The sequence below is a fragment of the Pituophis catenifer genome, unplaced genomic scaffold (genome assembly GCF_029215685.1).
Source record: "Pituophis catenifer annectens isolate HBS135680 unplaced genomic scaffold, rPitCat1.0.hap2 SCAF_2, whole genome shotgun sequence".
Classification (NCBI taxonomy): domain Eukaryota; kingdom Metazoa; phylum Chordata; class Lepidosauria; order Squamata; family Colubridae; genus Pituophis; species Pituophis catenifer.
In genome coordinates, this window is record NW_027256882.1 from 284,342,624 (window position 1) to 284,363,048 (window position 20,425).

The 20,425-nt window shown below is 41.7% G+C and overlaps 1 protein-coding gene across 3 annotated transcripts in view; it reads right to left on the reverse strand.

Moving 5' to 3' along the window:
- Window positions 1–3,036: 3,036 nt before the first annotated feature.
- The window catches only part of SMAD4 (SMAD family member 4), a 34,787-nt gene continuing 17,398 nt past the window's right edge, over window positions 3,037–20,425 (reverse strand). The window contains exons 4-13 of one of the 3 annotated variants that reach the window (XM_070938935.1): window positions 19,922–19,951; window positions 18,044–18,259; window positions 16,179–16,298; window positions 15,946–16,059; window positions 12,326–12,376; window positions 11,487–11,670; window positions 7,821–7,989; window positions 6,032–6,170; window positions 4,050–4,273; window positions 3,037–3,949 (exon numbers count right to left, since the gene is read on the reverse strand). In XM_070938935.1, coding sequence (XP_070795036.1) covers window positions 4,062–4,273; window positions 6,032–6,170; window positions 7,821–7,989; window positions 11,487–11,670; window positions 12,326–12,376; window positions 15,946–16,059; window positions 16,179–16,298; window positions 18,044–18,259; window positions 19,922–19,951 — 1,235 coding nt within the window. In that variant the 3' untranslated portion in view covers window positions 3,037–3,949; window positions 4,050–4,061. Of the gene's footprint in view, window positions 4,274–6,031; window positions 6,171–7,820; window positions 7,990–11,486; window positions 11,671–12,325; window positions 12,377–15,945; window positions 16,060–16,178; window positions 16,299–18,043; window positions 18,260–19,921; window positions 19,952–20,425 lie in introns of all 3 variants that reach the window. The other 2 variants (XM_070938934.1, XM_070938936.1) reach the window with 2 other exon arrangements.

A 20,425-nucleotide genomic window follows, 5' to 3' on the forward strand; every position in this document is an offset into this window, starting at 1 on the left:
TTTTTGTAGAGGATACACAAGGAGTGTCCAGCCTTTTTTTATTTTATTTTTTATTTATTTATTTTTTTAATAAAAAATAATAAAAATAATAGAAAAAAAAAGAAAAAAAAGGAGTGTCCAGCCTTGGCATTTTTTAGACATGGCTGGCTGGGGAATTCTGGAAGTTGAAGTCCATAGATCTTAAAGATGCCAACTTGGGACACCTCTGCCATACACTATTTTCCAAAGCAATTAATTCTGTGTCCTTCTAAGCAGGGATTCTTGAATAAAAGAAGGAATTGTTTAAAATACAAATGTTCAAAGTTGCAAACAAAAAACGCAGCCCTGGAATGCTGAGTAACTGAAAATGCTACTAGCTAGAAATAATTTAATATCCACATGTGTATTTAAATACCCTCTGCCCATACGGCCAAGTTTTGCAATGGGGGAGGAAAAGGCTATTCACCCATTGCAACCTCTGTAACCTCTGATGCTGACACCCCCGTTCCACCCTCAAGAAAATCACAGCTAACACAAAGTAGGGCTTGGAACTATTATGTGAGTTCTGGAAAGGCTGCAGAGCAGATCAAATGCCATGTCCAGTGGGATGATTCATATCTAGTGTGAATTCTGAAGGTGTTCTGCCTCAGCTACCGACCCCAAGAACGCAGCACACACAAAATCTATACAAAGCTTATTTTACTCAAATAACTCAGTCTTTCTCAACCAAAGGCTGTTAATAAACTTCCTTAACAGCCTACAAGCATTCTAAGATAAAGTAATCAGTGTCTTACTAGGGTTGGCAGAAAGCCCAGAAGCAATTTTGCAGAGAATCCAGATACGAAGAATGAACTAAAGTTGTTCCCTACAGCTTGCTGCAATTGGCGTTCCTCCTTAAATAGGCTAAGGGAGTGGCCAATTAGCCCCAAGCCTTACTCTCAAGGACACCTCCTCCTGAGGAGCCACTCCTGCCTTTTGGCAGCTCTGTGTGCCCGTGCATTGAGAAGAGACTCCTCCTGTTCATCCTCTTCACTTAAAGGAGCTTCTGGAGGTTCTGAAGGCCTTGGCTGAATCCCGCCTCTGGCACCACATCTTCTCCAGCCTCCTCACTGTCCGACTCGAGCACCAGCTGCACAGGCTGCTGGCGCAGCACACCAGCCTCCTCGTTGTCAGAATCAGCTACAATCTGCACAGGCCACTGATGGGCCACAACAGAAGGTTTATCTGGGATTGTCTAATCATTTTGCACACTCTCTTTGAAAAAAGCATCGATGTGTTAAGACAAAGGCCTCCATAAGCAAAGCCACACTTCATGCTACGTGCAGTGGGGGCTAGGGACTACAGCACTTTAGAAATTACGAATGCGGAGGGGGGGGGTATGCTGTATTAATTAATTTCCATTAGGGCTGCCACCTAATTACACAAACCTTTTATTGATTAATTGTATGAGTTTTAATTGACTATTCAATCACAACTGCATACATTTGCATGTGAATGACAGTTCTGAAGAAAAACTCTTTGGTTCTTGAATAACAAATATCTTTCATGCCACAGCTGGGGCTCTCTCAATATGGAAGCTGTCAAAAATTTTCCCATTTTTTTTTAACATGAAAAAGAATTGGCTCTGCTATGGCTCCTTACCTGATTAAATGTTGCAATTTACAACAAGGTTCCGAATTGTTCAAGTTTCACAAAAAGGTAAAGCAAGACAGAGTCAGGTGAATGAAGGAGAGCCATACAGCAGGAAGGAGAATCCACGATCAATAATCAGGTAAGGCAGGAGATTATGACTCCTCTTTCGGATCATGTCTAATCCCCCCCCCTTTACACCTGTTGACTGTGAGGCTGGAAAAAAGCCCCCTCAGCCACTACATGATGTTCTTCTCTTGCACTAATAGTCCTCAATTTATGACCAAATTGGGATCAGAATAATCAAGGCAGTGTTGTGGCCCGCCAGCAGCCCGCAGAGCTAGCAGCGGAATCAGACAGTGAGGCGGCAGTGGAGGACCATGGGCCAGTCCTGGAGTCATGGGAAGACCCGGATGAGGGCTCTGCGTCAGAGGCAGAGATGGGGTCAGGGCCATCTGGGAGCGATGCACGGATTCCGGAGCCTCCAGAGTCGGACAGCAGAGAGGCAGAGAAACAGGAGGACCCTGTTCCTAGTGCACGCATGCGAAGAGCTGCCAGAAGGCAAGAGCAGCTAAAGCAAAAGGGACGACTCGGAATAAGGCCAGGAGATGTTTGGCCCCTCCCATAAGGCTTAAATGAGCAGCAAAGGCTCTTGGCCTCTTTGTAGGAAAGCAATGTTGCTAAATCTGTTTCCAGTCGGCGTCTCTTGTTTCTGAACTTCATGGGGCTTTGCCAAGAAAGGCCTTTGGCAGGCTGCCAAAGAAGATAAAGGTTTGTGATAAGCTCGAAGGACTTTTTCTGAAGGACTTGTTTTGGAATTAATTTGGACTAAGCTGGGAATGAAGTAATTCTCAGCTGTTATAATAAGATAGTTTTGTTTGGGACTAATTGTGTCTTGTAATAACTAAGTGAGCCTAGGTCACAACAGGCAGTGAATAAGTCACACCTAAATTTTACAAACTTTTTGCCACAGTTGTTAAAGCAAATCACTGCGGTCGATATGTGAATCGTGTGGGCGTGAAGTGAATCTTGCTTCCCCTGCTGGCTTTGTCAGAGGCTGACTGGGAAAGCCTCAAATGTCAATCACATGATTCCTGGACACTGCAACTGTCATAAATACAAGCCAGTGCCAAGTGCCCAAATTTTGACCTTATGGATGCTGCAAAATCTGAGGACTAATTGTAAATCATTTTTTCCCAGTGCTGTTGTAACTTCAAATGGTTGCTAAATGAATGGTTGTCGAGGACTACATAGAGAAGACAATATGGCAGAAATGTGCAACATCCATAAATCCAACATCCAAAAATAGATGCTGCAAGAAAAACTCACTATGGCTGGTTTCAATTCCCGAAGGCAAACTGATCCAGAGCTCCAGATTCAAAAGGTCCAGTACACAGGTGAAGTAGATCACTTTTTATCAGTGCAGAGTGTTTTCTAATAGTTTTATTAACTAGAGAAGCATAATGCATCTGTCATACAGCCATTACATTTGCAACTTCTACTTGAAATTCTCTATACAAAGTCAATGCAAATAGATAAGATCGTTGATGAGATAAACAGCTTAAAATAACCGAGAAGTATAAAAACAAGTTTGCCAGCTTGCCCTGAGTAGAAATTTTGAAAAATATAAAATCTGGATTTTTCAGCGGTACAACCATAAACATGATTTAAGAAGTCTGAGATGGCACGCCAAGTTCAGTAAGCAGATTCACGCTATCCCAATTAATTGCTCAAGTGTATTTAAGAAGTTCCGTGCTGGTAAAAGTTAAAATCAGTTGGGAATGTAGAATAATGCAGACGTTTCGCTACTGAATTTAGCAGACAATTTTATTGGTGTGTTTCACGTTGCCTTTAAAATGGATACCAGCTCTGAAGCCCATCCCAGTTTTAGTGCATTTTTAAAATAATAGGCATACATAAAAATTTTACATAAAAAACTCCTGATGAGACATGCCCCAGTGCCCAGTTAGAGCAGAGCATCTGAATCCTCCCTTTAGAATAATCAACATGATTTTGCTCATTTGGGCTGGACTCATGCAAGGACAAGTTGGGTGACTGCATAAGTGAGGCCCCCCCCACCTCCAGGCTCCCTGAAATGCATAGGATCGTTCAGCGTGAGCTCCCCGTTTAATTCTGAGAAGAAGCTCACACGAATCAATGAGATGTCCAAGAAACAGACGCAGCAGTGATCCCGCCCGATCACCATCTAAAAAATTTTCTGGCTGGTGACAGCTTTCCACAAGTAGCCCACCGAAGGTCTGAAGGTGTGAACTATCTGGAGTTACAAGTTCAGCTTCTTTCTGCTGAGAGCAAGGTGGCAAAGACATTTTCTCTTTAAAACCTGGTTAAGAGATTAAGCAGAATGGAAGTAAAATATATCTTCCCCGTAATAAACAAAATGGTATTTTACAATCCACCCTCCTCGCTTCGTCGTGGCTCACAGCTGTGCGGTCTCAGTCTAAGGGCTGGGGATCTGCAATCGGCATGGTGTGGAGAACTTCATCGAGCAGCTGGAGGGCGCGATGTAGATGAATTTCGATCCAGCATGGAGTCTCTTTGATGCTCTGGCGTGGGTAGTCGGGCCCCCATCCTTTCACGAAGCTCATCCTCAAGATGCACAAGCGTCGAAGGTCGTCCACACCAATTCCAGCAGCTGCCGACAAACCTAAGGCAGGGACAGGGATGTTAAACATTCCTCTTAGCAATATCTTTCTTCAAAGCCACGTGCTGGCATCAACCCAATTTGAGAAGAAGGCTGTTCTCCCCTCCATCAACTTTTGCTTTGTACAGACTCGTCACTTAAGAAACAGAAAGAAAACAGAGCCGATTGGAGTTTGGCAGCTAATAAATTCAAATAAAGAAATGGATGAAGAAACAAGACCTTGACATTTTCAAGTATTTTGTTTAAAAATTGTCTGTGTGTGCACACGCGTGTGTGTATTGTATATATATATATATACATATACATATACATATACATATCTATCTATCTATCATCTATCTATCTATCTATCTATCTATCTATCTATCTATCTATCTATCTATCTATCTATCATCTATCCCAGCATTAGAAAGAGAAGGGAAATAAATTCCATTGGAGTTGGGCAGGTAATACATTTAGATAAATAAAACCTTGAAATTGTCAAGCATCTTGTGAGAAAAAAAAAGTGAGCTACATATCCCAGTAAAAGATGCCGCCTCTCTTAAATAAAGCTCAATTCCTTGTGATTGTGAGAATATCTCTCTCGTTTCTTTTAAAACTTTATGGGATTAGATTGTCACTCTTTCCAAAATGTATCTCAATTTCTTTGTCTAGTTAACTAACCTCTATTTCACTGAGCCTATAATTTATGAAGCATTTAAAGAATAATTCATAGCACAGCTGCAGTTCAGAAGTCAAGATTCTTCAAACAAGGAAGTTTCTCATGATGCCCCTCACACTCTCCATTTATACAGGTTATTCTTTTAATAAAAAAAAAAAGTTCTGACTAAAAATTTCATCAGGACAGAAAGGGTTGCTTCTTTGTTTTAGCTGCAACCCCTGATTTCTGCTTCAAAAAATTGAATCATTTCTTAAGAGTTGCAACACCCACTTGGTGCCAATGAGGGAGGGGAAAAGTCTGCAAATGCTTTCACAAAGCCAGAAATTCCACCAACTTCTCCTGGGCATGTGTTGCTGGAGAGAGACAAGGACTCTCCAGTGAAAAAGAGGGGGAAAATTCCTCTCCAAAAAGCACAATTAGGGCTGATTAAATATTAGCATGGGATCTGATTGGACATCGAAGGCTGCTTTGCAAATCACGGTTTGACTAATCATAATTATAACTGAGTGAAGTTATACAATAATCCTATAGTTAAGACTGTAATGGAGCTTGCCCGTTACAATTGTTAAGTTGTGACTGTTGTAAAGCGGTGTCGGTCATGTGACTGAGCCAATTTTGCAACCATTTTTGTTGTGGTTAAATAAACCACTTTCCTAAAAAATGGTTACGTGACCACAGGATGCTGCAAATAGCCATAAATGTGGTGCAGATTGTGCAGTCTTGTGACTGTGCACAAGGGGGGAATGTCGTGGGGGGCACAACCATTAGACTCTGGGTCGTAAGTAGCCCCCAAGTAGATCCCTCGGAACTCTAAACAGTCACTAAGTGACTGGTTCTAACTCGAGAACTATCTGTACCTAATTTATTACACCTGAAGATGTGTGTTGAGCAGACAGGAGAAAAAAGCACAGATAAGCAGGTTTAAATCCTAACTTATACATATACCTGGAAACTAAAAATGTGGATTGGATTCTAAACTATCAGAAATGCATGATTCTTGACTATGGGAATCTGTGATGCACTTCTTTGACTTTTCTTTTTTCCAGTGACAGCATTTGAAAATATACGAAGGGATGAAAGATTTCACTGATTTCACTTACTGATCGCTGGAGCAATTCCTCCGACAGATCCTGGCCCAGGGATGTTCCCTGCCACCGCGGCAGCTTGAGCAGCAGCTGCGGCTTGCGCTGTGGCAGCCTGCTGTTGCATTTGGCGGTGACACTGGCGTAAATCGAATACCTTAAAAAGAAGCAGCGTTTATTGTAGAGGAGAAGCCATCTCGAAAACAAACAGCCCAACCGAACTAGGGGGGGAAACAGCCCCACTACCTAAAGTGCTTATTGTGGGGCAATCGCAGAACTCAGTGCATGGGCTGGGGATCTCGGAGCTTAAATTAAAAAATACTCATAAGTATCTTTTGCTTTCGTGCTTTCTAGTCCCCTTTAAGATTTGAGGTGTCTTTGGCTGCATGAATTCTGGGTACTCTGAGAAGGAACACAATGATTAAGAATCAAGCGGGAGCCATTCCAAAGCCAACAGGGTGGGGGTATCTCCTTGGAATGGCAGCTATTTCTATGCTTCTGCTACCTGTCAAGCCAAGAGTGACTTGGAGCCTATGGGTGGACAGCTAGGAACATGTCCACCTGTTTATGCTGCTAAGAGTGAGGTGCAAACCTAAGTCAATTGGCCAAGGGCAAATGGAAGTAGAGGTAATCCTTGGCTTACGACCAATATTGAGCCCAAAATTTCTGTTGCTAAGTGAAACATTTGTTAAGTGAATTTTCTTGCCACAGTTGTTAAGTGAATCACTGCAGTTGTTACATTAGTAACATGGTTGCAAAGTGCATTTGGCTTCTCTATGGACTTTGCTTGTCAGAAGGTCCCAAAAGGCAATCACACGACCCCGGGACACTGCAACCATCATAAATATGAGTCAGTTGCCAAGCATCCGAATTTTGATCATGTGACCACAGGGGTGCTGCAATGGTTGTAAGTGAGAAAAATGGTCATAAATAAATCCCTTTTTTTCCAGTGCCATTGTAACTTTAAATGGTCACTAAATGAACTCTTGAACATCAAGGACTATCTGTATGAATCTTAACTTAGAGCAAACATGCATAGGATTGTGATCTATGTAAAAATAAAAAATAAAAAACACGAGGACCACTAGCTACAGATGACTTCCCTCTCCTTGGCTATTTTAGTTGAAGAATAACTGCGTGGTTTTAAGGCCACCTTCCATTCTCTGAATCCATTCTTCAACCCCATTTGCAAGCTGCAATGTTTGGCACCTGAAGAATCTGACTTTTTGTGATTTTGAAGATGTTTAAACTAACTCCCATCCAAGATCTTCTTGATTTATCCAAATTGTAACAGTAAAGCTCTTTACAGCACTGCACAAGGCATTTTCTATTGTTTGCGCTGAGCACAAAGCACCTACGCTTCTGGCTTCAAAACAGCCTTGATTTGAAAGCCGCAAAGACACACTGACAGCTTAGGAACCAAATTACATAAAAACATTCCTGAGAAAACGGTAATGGAAGACTCTTTATCAATATAAGCAGGATGTGAAAACTGCTTTCCGTTCTTAACCCCACAGTGTCTGAGGAGTATTGTCTGGGCTGCAGAACGGGAGGCCCTCACAGAGAAAGTCTTCTACAGACTGTTGCTCTTAGCATTTATCTGCAATGCATTTTTTTTTTCAACCTTTGGAGTACACAGCATGGATATGCTGCAGACCTGTAACTTTGAACTGATTAAAAAAACAACATGGAGAACAGAAGTTTGTGGAGAAGAGGTCAGGGATTGGCACTGCCAGTCCAGAACCAGACAAGTAAAATTATTTCTGTTATTACAACTTTAAAATGCAGGATTATTTTGTTAACAAACCTTAATATAGGCACTAGGATAAATTTTGTGAACCGCATCGCCCGGGGCCCGTCCTGCTTCTCGGTCTAAGTAGTAACTCTGAACGAACACCGCATGATCGCTGAGGCACCGAACCCAGACATCACCTTCCCCTTTACACTCCAATTGTACACCTTTACCTATGTGCAACCTGGTAGGGAGGGGAAAAAAAATAACACAAAGATGCCAAGATTCAATAAAATGGGGAGAAAACTGAACCATTGACAAATCAGCTTTATTTGGTTTCAACATCAGTCGCTCTTAAGCAAACTCTCGGAAGATTGAGTCTTAAGAAGCAAGGCCTGCCTTGCTTCTTAAGCAAGCAAGATGGCATAGATTTATCTAGTGATACCCCATTGGAATCAAGGCTTGAATGTATAAAACGATTTCAAAATCTGTGTGCCTGTTATAGCTATTGAGACTTTTGACAGTTGCAGTCCAATGCAGGGGGTGTCAAACTCGATTTCATTGAGGGCTGCATCAGGGTTGTGTTTGACCCCTGGGGGGCGTGGCCAGGAGGGGCATGGCCAGCTCATCGTGTCGGGGGCGCCTGTGGTGGCCCGAGCGCTCTGCCAGCGAAAATGGGCTCCCAGCAGGATCCGGCCCACGGGCCTCGAGTTTGACACCCCTGGTCCAATGGATCTGCCACAAGTCAGTTTGGTGTAACCATTAGAAAAGCAGACTAACATAAACAAAAAACAAAAGAAACGTATATTTGCACTTCCAAGGAGTTGTGACCTAAGGCCCTGCTTGCAAGGCAGCTCATACCTATGACATTCCAACCAAGGAGTAAGCAAATACTCAAAAGACCTTGGACAGCCTTGGCTCTCAAGTGATTTGTTAAGAGCACCCAGGCTGAAGATAAGAGCGAGGCCACTTCAGCAGCGAGAGAAGTGGTGGAAGTGTGGTTTTAGTCTTTTTTTTTTAAGGAATGACAAAAGACTGAGTGAACTCAAAACACATTCAACTAGGAGCCTGGATAGCTCAGCAGACTAATGCATTGTAATTTAACTCCAGCTGTCGGCAATTAGTAAGTTCGAATCTTGCCAGGCTCAAGGTTGACTCAGCCTTCCATCCTTTCTAAGGTAGGTAAATTGAGGACCCAGTTTGTGGGGGCAATAAGCTGACTTTGTAAAAATATACAAAAGTATGAAGGCTATTGCTTAACGCATTGTAAACCGCCCTGAGTCTCTGGAGAAGGGCGGCATATAAATCAAATTAAAAAAAAAAAAATACATGAAGCCAATTGCTAGTTTATGTTCAGGGCAAGAGGCCAGGATTAAACAAAGACAAATCAGAAACTTATTACCAAGTGTATCTTTCCTGATGGAGTTAGATGAAACGTCCATAGGCCTAAGCCTGGCCTCCCTGTTCTGCATTTAAAGATTGACTGCTATGTACGGGCACTAATTCCTTTGAAAGGACCTACAGGTAGTCCTCGACTTACAACAGTTCACTTAGTGACCATTCAAAGTTACAACGGCATGGAAAAAAGTGACTTATGACTGTTTTTCACTACTGCAGCATCCCTACGGTCATGTGATCAAAATTCAGATGCTTGGCAACTGACTCACATTTATGATGGTTGCAGGGTCCCGGGATCATGTGATCACCTTTTGCGACCTTCTGGCATACAAAGTCAATGGGGAAGCCAGATTCACTTAACAACCAGATTACTAACTTATCAACTACAGTGACTCCCTTAACAGCAGCAGCAAAAAAGGACTCACAATGGGACAAAACTTAACAACTATCTCGCTTAGTAACAGAAAAATTGGGCTCAATTGTGGTCGTAAATCGAGGACTAACTGCGTGTCTGATTTACTTCTAAGCAATAGATCACACTTGCAATAGACAACTCATACATGCAAGAGTTCCACTTCATGGTGAAGAGACCAAGGCTAACCATGCCTGTGCCAGGTAAGTCTGAGTAGAAAAACAGGACAATAATTTATTTTATAACAAGATTCCATAATGAAAGCCTTTCCACTTATTTTGATTTTCATGATTTTTGAGGTCACAGCTGAGCGTCATAAGGACTCACTTAACAGATATATCAAATGCATCCAACAGGATTTTAAATATACAGTGAAATTATTAAATTATTGCAGAGAAAGGAGCACAATGCAAAGAATGCTGATTAAGGATGAAAACAAATACATTTCATCCATTGCTATTCTGGCCTGTCACCAGAATTCAACATTTCTGCAATTTGTTAATTAAAAGCACCGCTTCAGGCAATTAGCCACTGGAAATTTTAATTACATAAAAAGGGATCTCTCAGAGTAGATATAACTCAACATGTAACATATCATATCCAGGCACAGATTCATATCCCCATAACTTATGACATGATGGCTATCGAATACAAATTAGAAATGTCTGTGTGAAACTTACACCATTTCTTAATCTAATTACTTCCTCAGCATGTTTCCTAGAACTTGGATCTGTGATTTTGAAGCACCAGATATCAATCTCTATTCTTTAAGAAATAGGGGGGGGGGAGGTTTTGCTCAGAGGTTCCCTTAGTTCATGAGACACAGTACATAAGTGTCTAAAGCAGACCAATGATAGCATCAACACCCTGAAATAGTTACTCCTATTCCAGCAATATCATAATCACATTGGCAGATGAAGGTATTTCCATTCTTCATTTTTTTTTAAAAAAATATGACATGAGTTTAGTGTACTTTTATGCTGTTTGGACACATCATGCGAAGATCTACTCTTGGAGAAGTCTATAATGCTGGGGAAGGCAGAAGGAATGGAGAGAGGAGAAGAAGACAACCAACAGCAAAATGGACAGACTCTATTACAGAAGCAACGAGGGCATTGTGGGAAGATCTGGTGGATGAGTTGGGGACAGATCATCTTGAAGAAAATCTGTCTATGTGGTCATTAAGAATCAACACCAACTTGATCATTTTTGGACATTATTAATGGAAATTTATGGTTGATAAAACAGACAGAGCATGATAAGTAAACTTGAGGAAGAATATTTAGAGTCAATGGTGAAGAATATCTAAAGAAGTTACATATAGGTAGTCCTCACTTAATGACCCAAATTGGAACCAGAATTTCCATTGTTTAGCGATGTGCTCATTAGGCAGAATATCATATGACCAGACAGCAGAGTCCTGGCTGAGGTTGTTTGGCCGGGACCACAACATCATTAGGCAATGACCACCAATTTCTCCTGCCCTCACCTCAGGTTCCCCCACTCATCTATCTCTGCTCCGCCCTTGCCCTTCTGGCCAGCCTGCACCACCGCTGGCCTTTGCCATCTTCTTCCTCCCACTGCTGACAAGGCATTGTGAAGGACCAGGCTTGGCAGAGCTCAGCAGTAGGAGGAAAACGACATTGGGCAGGAGGGGATGGCATAATGCAGGGCAGCAGAGTGGAGGGACAGAATGGTGGGGCAGCAGAGTCCAGGGGGCCAAAAGGCAATGTAACAGCTGTAACTTCCTGGCCTAGGTGTAAATATCATTCATTTGGCACTGTCGTAACTTTAATCACTGAGCTAATGGTCATTAAGCAAGGACTACCTATACAGCTAAACAGGAGGACAAACTTTCAAAGCTTAACCCACAAGCACCCCAAAACGAAGGACAAATCAGATGCTTCCTTTTCCACACCCGCAAAACCTACCTGGCTCTCTCAATGGCTTCTGTTCTATGTACATTGGAAAGCTGACCAAGGCAAAAGCGATCCCCACCTGAAGGGTCCACATATCCATCAACAGTAACAACTGGACAGCTTGAAGGGACTTTGAATGTCTCCCCCACTTGAACATCCATCTCAAAATAGGCAATTGAACACCAGTATTCTGGAGCTGAAGGGGAAGGCGAGGCGAGGGTGGAGAAGAGAGGCTTCATTAAAAAGATCAGCACTACAAGAACTAGATGAGTTAATGAGCGCAGGAAAATGCTTTCTAGACCAGATTTCTTCACAGGTCTCAAAAATCTCTCAATTGGTTTTTTTTTTTTAAAAAAATATCTTCATCGGTCACAATGGTTTTTAAAAAGCCATGCTGCTAAACACGGATGGAAGGCCCTGGGGGGAGGTTCGGGGCTGTGTGAAGGAGCATGCAAGTGAAGAAGCGTGCAAGGGTGGAGGAGTGCAAAATGTAGGGAATGGCCTGTTTGCCCTTTTCTTGCACCCCTTGAACACCTCTCCCACAGCATTTTGGCTTTTTTAGCACTCCACTGGAACCTTTTTAAAAAAGACCAGGTGCTGCACCCATGGGGGAAGGGGTGCAACTGAGACAAGAAACCACAGACCATGATTGGCTTGCAGACCAGAGGATCCTCACTCCTTAATATGTGAGTGTTATACAGGGGTAAGTATTATAAAATGGGTAAGAAGGGTTTAAAAGAGGGCACGAAGGGTTTAAAACCGTTTAATTCTGTAATATGAAATTTATTTATTTTATTTATTTATGCGATTTAAACATTTAACTGAATATTCATTAAAACAAATGCACCTACCAGGATGATTTGATATCGGAGGTTGGAATGCAAGCTCATTATGAACTGGCCCTTAAAAAAAAAAACAATTAAAAAGTCATACTTTTTACCCGTATTATCCCTTGCAGGTTTTTCCATCTCTAAAAAGACGATTTCCTATCCAAATCTAATAAATGTAAATAACAGAACTGGATACAAAACGGATAATATGTTTTGTTTTAAAAGCCAAAGCCACACACAGTTTTTCATGAGTTGCACCCAAAAATAGACGGGGGCTCACTACAACCAAAATCCAAAACACTTGGGTTGTCCTGACTTGACATTAAACTAATCTAGAGCAAGGGTGGACTTCAACTCCCAGCAAGGCTGGCTGGGGAATTCTGGGAGTTTTATTTATTTATTTATTTATTAAATTTTTATACCGCCCCCTCTCCCGAAGGACTCGGGGCGGTGAACAGCCAAAATTAAAAAACATACAATATAAACATTAAAATACTATAAAACAAAATTAAATTTATCTTTGGCTTCCCCCAATTTAAAACCCCTTACCCACAAAATTCACCAATTAAAATTTTTTAACCCAGCCCGGCTTGCTGAAATAAAAAAGTCTTCAGAACCCGGCGGAAGGTATGGAGGTCCGGGATCAGTCGTATCCCTGGGGGTAGCTCATTCCAGAGGGCGGGTCCCCCACAGAGAAGGCTCTTCCCCGGGGGGTCGCCAGCCGATATTGCCTGACCGACGGCACTCTGAGGAGGCCCTCTCTGTGGGAGCGTATTGGCCGGTGGGAGGTTATCAGTGGCAGAAGGTGGTCTCATAAATAACCGGGCCCTAAGCCATGGAGCACTTTGAAGATGAGAACCAATACCTTGAAGCGCACCCGGAAGACCACTGGAAGTCAATGCAGCTCGCGCAGGAGAAGTGTCACGTGAGAGCGCCATGTCGCCCCCATAAGTACGCACGCGGCTGCATTCTGCACCAGTTGGAGCCTCCGAGTGCTCCTCAAGGGGAGCCCCATGTAGAGAGCGTTGTAGTAGTCCAGGCGGGAAGTGACGAGGGCATGAGTGACTGTGCATAAGGAGTCCCGATCCAGAAAGGGGCGCAACTGGCATATCAGGCGAACCTGATAGAAAGCCCCCCTGGCCACGGCCGTCATATGCTCTTCTAAAGACAGCCGTGCATCCAGGAGGACACCCAAGTTACGCGCCCTCTCAGTGGGGGCCAATGTCTCACCCCCAATAGTCAGGGATGGCACCAGCTGACTATATCGGGATGCCGGCAACCACAGCCACTCAGTCTTGGAGGGGTTGAGTCGGAGCCTGTTCCTCCCCATGCAGACCCGCACGGCCTCCAAGCACCGGGACATCACTACAAGGGCATCGTTGGGGTGGTCTGGGGTGGGGATGTACAGTTGAGTGTCATCAGCGTACAGATGGCACTGCACCCCAAAACCACGGATGATCTCGCCCAGCGGCTTCACATAAATGTTGAACAGGAGAGGCGAGAGGACCGACCCTTGTGGCACCCCACAAACCAGGTGCCTTGAGGTCGACCTCTGCCCCCCAGCCAACACAGACTGTGACCGGTCGGAGAGATAGGAGAACCACCGTAAAACAGTGCCTCCCACTCCCAACCCCTCCAGCTGGCGCAGCAAGATACCATGGTCGATGGTATCAAAAGCCGCTGAGAGGTCTAATAGGACCAGAATAGAGGAGCAACCCCTGTCCCGAGCCTTCCAGAGATCATTGATCAACGCGACCAATGCCGTTTCCGTGTTGTACCCGGGCCTGAAGCCGGACTGGAACAGATCCAGATAGACGGTTTCATCCAGGTACTGCGGGAGCTGTCGCGCCACCACACTCTCAACAACCTTCGCCAGAAAGCGAAGGTTGGAAACTGGACGATAGTTTGCCAAAACAGCTGGGTCCAGAGAGGGCTTCTTGAGGAGGGGCCTCATCACCGCCTCTTTCAAGGCGGGAGGCAAGAAACGGGAGTTGAAGTCCACATGTCTTAAAGTTGCCATGGCTGAACAATCCTGATTTAGAGGGTCTTTTGGAGCAAGCAAGGAAACGCTGGGGCAACCTTCCCACCCACTCTTCTCCATGACTGGTGTGCTGGTTTACCTACAATCTCACCACCTTTCTTTGGTGACTTCCAGGTGCTATTTAGCTCCTGCCGAAGTCCCTGGCTTCAACTGGCTCCCTGACCTCCATCCTAACCTTCTCGGGATTCCTCTACCTATCACCTGTTAGTCACGGATATCCATCTTCGGCCCCACAATCTTCCCCGAAGCTCTTTTTTCTATTTTCTCCTAGCTATTTTCAAGATCTTTTTAAGCTCCATACATCCAATATGTCCACCAAGCCTCTTCCCACCTTTTTCAACACCTTTTTTCCCCTCAACAACCCTGTCTTTGGCTTTTCCCAGCTGTCAGCCCAAAACATTTCATCCAAAATGTTCTGATATACATTTGGACCAAACTTCCCCGATTTCTAGCCTGGTTTGAGATGAAACTAACTCTTTTCTGCATAAAACATATTCATATGCATAGCAAATCAGCCACATAGCGGAAACTAGGATGAAGTCTGTGTGTTTATATCTACAGTGCCTAATATTAAATACATACTTTAGAAATAAGCTCAAAATTTGATATGAAGGTTTCTCAACTACTGAAAGGAAAAAATTATTTACAGACCAGTACAAGTATTCTTTGATTTACAACAGTTCATTTAGTGACCGTTCAAAGTTACAATGGCACTGTAAAAAGTGACTTATGGCCATTTTTCACACTTATGACCGTTGTAGAATCCCTATGGTCACATGATTTACATTCAGATGCTTGACAACTGACTCACATTTACGACGGCTGCAGTGTCCTAGGGTCATGTGATCCCCTTTTGCGTCCTTCTGACAAGCAAAGTCAACGGGGAAACCAGTTTCACTTAACAGATATGTTACTAACATAACTGCAGTGATTCACTTAACAAATGTGGCCAAAAAGGTCGTAAAATGAGGCACAACTCGCTTTAGAAATTGCTCACTTAGCAACATAAATTTGGAGCTCAATTGTGGTCATAAGCTGAGGACTACTTGTATATTAATCAAAGAATTAGGCCATTTTATAAAAGTTCTATAAAAACTGTCTATATAAATTCTATTTATTCCCAAGCAGAAGAACATGGGATTGAAGAGGTTGAATTCTGGGAGTTGAAGAATTCTAGAATGATAGGAAAGATGGTGACATTATCTTCTTTTTTAAAAAAAAAAAAAGGTTCACATTTATATCCCAACTGACTTTGTCTAAAAGGTTTCAAGTGCCTTTTGCCAAGTGACTCTATTTGTACCGTTAATATAAAATGCAGTAGATGAATTCACATATGCCATGAATTAGCTATGCTTTTTTTTTTGAGTAAGCCACAAATGGGCTAATTCAGAGTTAAGTCCTAACCCAAACCACATTGTGACTCAGCATGATACAATACATTACCCAGCCACTAACTCGCCTGAGATAAGTTACAAAGCTTCATAGATGACCAAATATTTCTTCATTTTTTCAGTTCAGCGCTACTTCTTGCTGTCTCTCAGGAAATCATGATTTCAATACACCAATTAAGCCATGCATACAATAACATGTGCATGCTTACAGTAATGTCCAGGGTGAGGCATAGGTGGATGATGTTGAAGGTGTCCATTTTGATGATGGGGGATGGTAGGTGTGTAGGCTGCGGTACGGCTACCAGTCCAAGTTGTTGTACTATCTAAAAAAGATAGAGCAAATACGTGTTTATTTCCCCATCTCTTTTCAAGGAAAAGAATGCAGACTAAACTAAACTAAACTAAACCTTGGAATGGAATGGAATGTAAACAGTTCACTTACTGTGGTGGTAAGTAGCTGGCTGAGCTGTAAAGCCGTTCTGCTGTGCCCCTGGCTGAGGCCCTGAAGGAATCTGTAAGAGTCCATCACTGTGGCTACCTGCCAACATACTGGTGGGTTGGCCTGGCAAAAATGTAAAACAGTTCACGATTGCTTTAAAAAAAATGAATGACTACTCTGTTAGAAGCCTGAGGTTTCTGCCGTTAATAGGATTACAGCAATAAAACCACCAATAAAACGCCTTTCCACATATTAATATAGCTGCTTAATTCTAAGTAATAAATGTGAATGAGATAATTTGATGCAAGGACAAAGAATACCACTCTATCAAAAAGGAAGGACAGAAGCCACCAGCACAATCCTCCTGTATTACTTAAGAGTGCTTATCTGGCATCCAAAGTAAGATCTTGATTGCTCCCTTTTTGTTTGGTCTACTTAGACCTGGGGCTAAAGGCATAAAAAGCAGTGCTTGGCACTGGGGTCCTTATTAAACTTGTAGAAGCATGGAGTTATATTCTTGATCTAAGGTAGGGGTGTCAAACTCGTGTCATCACAGTGGTGTCATGTGACGTATTGCAACTTTTTCCCCCTTCGCTTAAACCGGGCGTGGGCATGGTCAGCACATGATGTATCTGGCCCGCAGGCTGCGAGTTTGACAGCCTGATCTAAGGAGTCTTTTATAATTATGAAAAGTAGGAGACACTGTAAAAAAATTTTAAAAAAAGATGGGGAAAAAAGCACTATTTATCTAACTACTATCCGTCTCCCTAAACATTGCTCTATTCTCTCATTTTTCTTTCTTAACATAATGTACAGATTTCCAATTTTCCACAGTTCTCTTTCTGGCACTGAGAAACATGCTTTCTAATCTGGAAGCTAAAATCTGGAGGTTAGAATTTGCACCCAATGAGTGATACAATATACATGTGTATGAATACCCATCCTCCTCTCTACCCCCATGCTATGTTTTATATAATGAAGAACTATAAGCTGCCAAGACACAGAAGACTGAAATAGCACATAAATGAAATAAAGAAATTAAAAAGAAATAAAGAGAAGAAATAAAGAGAAGGAAGGAAGGAAGGAAGGAAGGAAGGAAGGAAGGAAGGAAGGAAGGAAGGAAGGAAGAAGGAAGGAAGGAGGGAATTAATTAATTTTGATTACAGCTCTACCTCCATAAAAGGAATCAAGTAACAATCATTATTTTTACCATTAAGTTAATGGTAATTTATTTATTTGTTAAATTTATTAGCTGCCTATCTCACTGTGGATGTTACTCTAGGCAGTTTACAATAATAGAAAGGAAGGAAAATGAAAAGGAACGTAAACAGAAGTAAAATAACAGAACAATAAAGTAAACAATGACAAAGGAACACAACGAGAATAAACACGTCAATCTAACCAAATTGCAATTATATTTAATCAATTATATATAATTATAAATTTATATGATTGTAATTATTATATACAATATAATTATCAAACAGGATTCCATGGTTTCTCGATTCATTTAGTAATCCATTTATATTAATGGCCTGAGTAATCACAGCCGGGTTTCTAAAATAGCACTTAGCAATAGCACCTAGACTTATATATCATTTTATAGTGCTTTTACAGCCCTCTCTAAGCGGTTTACAAAGTCAGCCTATTGCCCCCAACAATCTGAGTCCTCATTTTACCCATTTGAGAAGGATGGAAGGCTGAGTCAACCTTGAGCCGGTGAGACCCAAACTGCCGGCAGCCTGTGATCAGCACAAGTAGCCTGCAGTACTGCACTCTAACCACTGCGCCACCACGGCTCCCACTAAAACAAAGTGGGACGGACAACATGCATTTTCAAATGGTGGTCGTCATCATCATCATCTTACTTGTGGAAGGAACAGGAATGTTGGGAAAGTTGGTAGTGCTGGCAGAACTAGGCTCAGAAGGCGCTAACATAGCTGGAGTACTATAAGATTCAGTGGGCGCTCTGTTACTCGGGGGATGCTGAATCGTCTGAACTGAATGGCCTTCAGCGGATGACAGTGACGGCTGCCCTTCAAATTCATGTACATACTCATCTTTTACTAACATGCTGGCAGGTGCTGTGATAAAAGACAAGTTTAAAAGATTAAGGAGAAAAATACACAAACGACTGCTGTAAAACACACAGAAGAAAGAAAAGCTATTTTCACTTTGACGCCACAGATAGAGAAGGATTACTTTAAATGACAAAGAAGCATAGGTGAAATAAATGGATTTGGGAAAGTTTTTTAATGAAAAGAATAATCATACATTTCAGATATTCAGAATAAAATGGAAGAATGCTGTCAGGATACACAATTAAGCTTAAGATACAAAAATTCCAAGTGATAATTATATCCTTTTTGAAATAAAAAAAATCATTATTTCTTATTTATGAATATTAAAGTCCACTATAATGAACTAATAATCCTTCTCTCATCCATGCTCTTGGATGGTTATGACAAGAATCTCTAGCATCTCCATGAAATTCTTGGATATTTAAATTATTCTGGACCCTACAGATTATACTTGACAAGTATTTATTTACAACTAACTTTATCTTGCCCAATTACAAAGGACTTTAGGCACAGCACTACATCAGTATAGAAAAACAATAATAATAATAATAATAATAATAATAATAATAATAATAATAATAATAATAATAATAATAATAATATGTAAATCAGAACAAGGTCAAAAAAATAATCACAAAAAACAAAGAACACCCATCCCCAACCAAGAGAGGTGCCCATGATATCAAAATGATACAAACAAGTTACTCAGTTTCAGTAGGAAATGCAGACAATAAGCCAATCATTGGCAAGACGACAAAAGCAACCTGTGAAGGACACAGATACATGTTGAAATTCTACACTCGAGCAGAAATGGACTCTCTCCTCTTCCTCCCCCATTCCCCCAAGGAGATTTTGAGGGTGCATGGGAGAAGCTGAAAGCTCTTATACATCAGCAAAAATCAATTCCATTAGCAGTCATATCCAACTGACTCTTATGCATATAAACTCAGAGCCAACATCCTTCCCACACAAACCTATTATGGAAAAAAAAAAGTCATTTAGCATACAGGGGACTTTTTTCAATGTCGTAATGGGAATGGATTTAATTCTAGTTTGAGGGCAAAATGAAACCCAGCTGGGATTTTATCCCAGTTTGGAAATATAATAAATACACAATCAATATGTGTACAAGAAACTGCACGTAGAAAGCAGCTAAGATCAATTAACTAGCCAAGTAAATCATGGTAGGATGGATCAGACTTATTCAATGGATTTATTCCAGGTTTAAGTGTATCTAATCCAATGCATTAGTGGACACCCAGAAATTAGAAATTTATGAGTTCAGATACATACAATATCTCATATTAGATTGCTGAACTACTTCTTTTAGTTCTTGGAAAAGAGTCTTTTTATTGACTAAGTCCATCAGGTGGCAATGTTAATCATATAAAATGAGTAACCAGTTAAAGGTCTCAAACAATAATTGGCAATTTTTCTTTATTCCTTTAAGAACACAAACAAGAACAACAATCATAACATCATATTTTCTCTTTCTCTGCATTCATATAATGACAGAACACTTTGTTGTGACTCATGTAATTGCATAATATGAATAGAATTCGCTATTCTTTCTACTGCAGAAAAATAGTTTTCCCAATGTTTATGTAGCTTTAAATCTAAGATTCCATGTTGTTTATAATGCATAAAACGTTATGTATAGCTTACCAGAACTTTGCAGAGTCAATCCTGAAAGATCTTTAAAGAGAAAATACACAGTAGTTAGATCAGTTTTAAATAATAGTGAATAAATATTTTTCCATCCAAATGTTTAAACAAAAAATGAACAGAAATATGTAGATATGCATGACAGGATAGGCTGCCTGCAAAATGACCAGCACTGGGCTGTTGGTACCCTGTCCCTTTAAGATCTCTCCCTAGTCCCGTGATGGCGAACCTATGGCACGCGTGTCAGAGGTGGCACGCAGAGCCTTCTTTGTGGGCACGCGCACCTTTGCCAGCTGCTCTTCTGGGTTCTGTTGTGCGCATGCACATCCACACATGCTCCAGTTTCGGTACTCAGTATTCAGCAACTGTAAAAGCTAAGCAGAGAGGCAGCTGGGTATGGTAATGTTGGAGTTGTGGTGTTGGAGTGAGTGTGAAGGTGGTTTGTGTTTATTTGTGAAACTAAAGCAGCCTGAAGCAGCTTAAAGGCAAATAGAAGAGTTACTG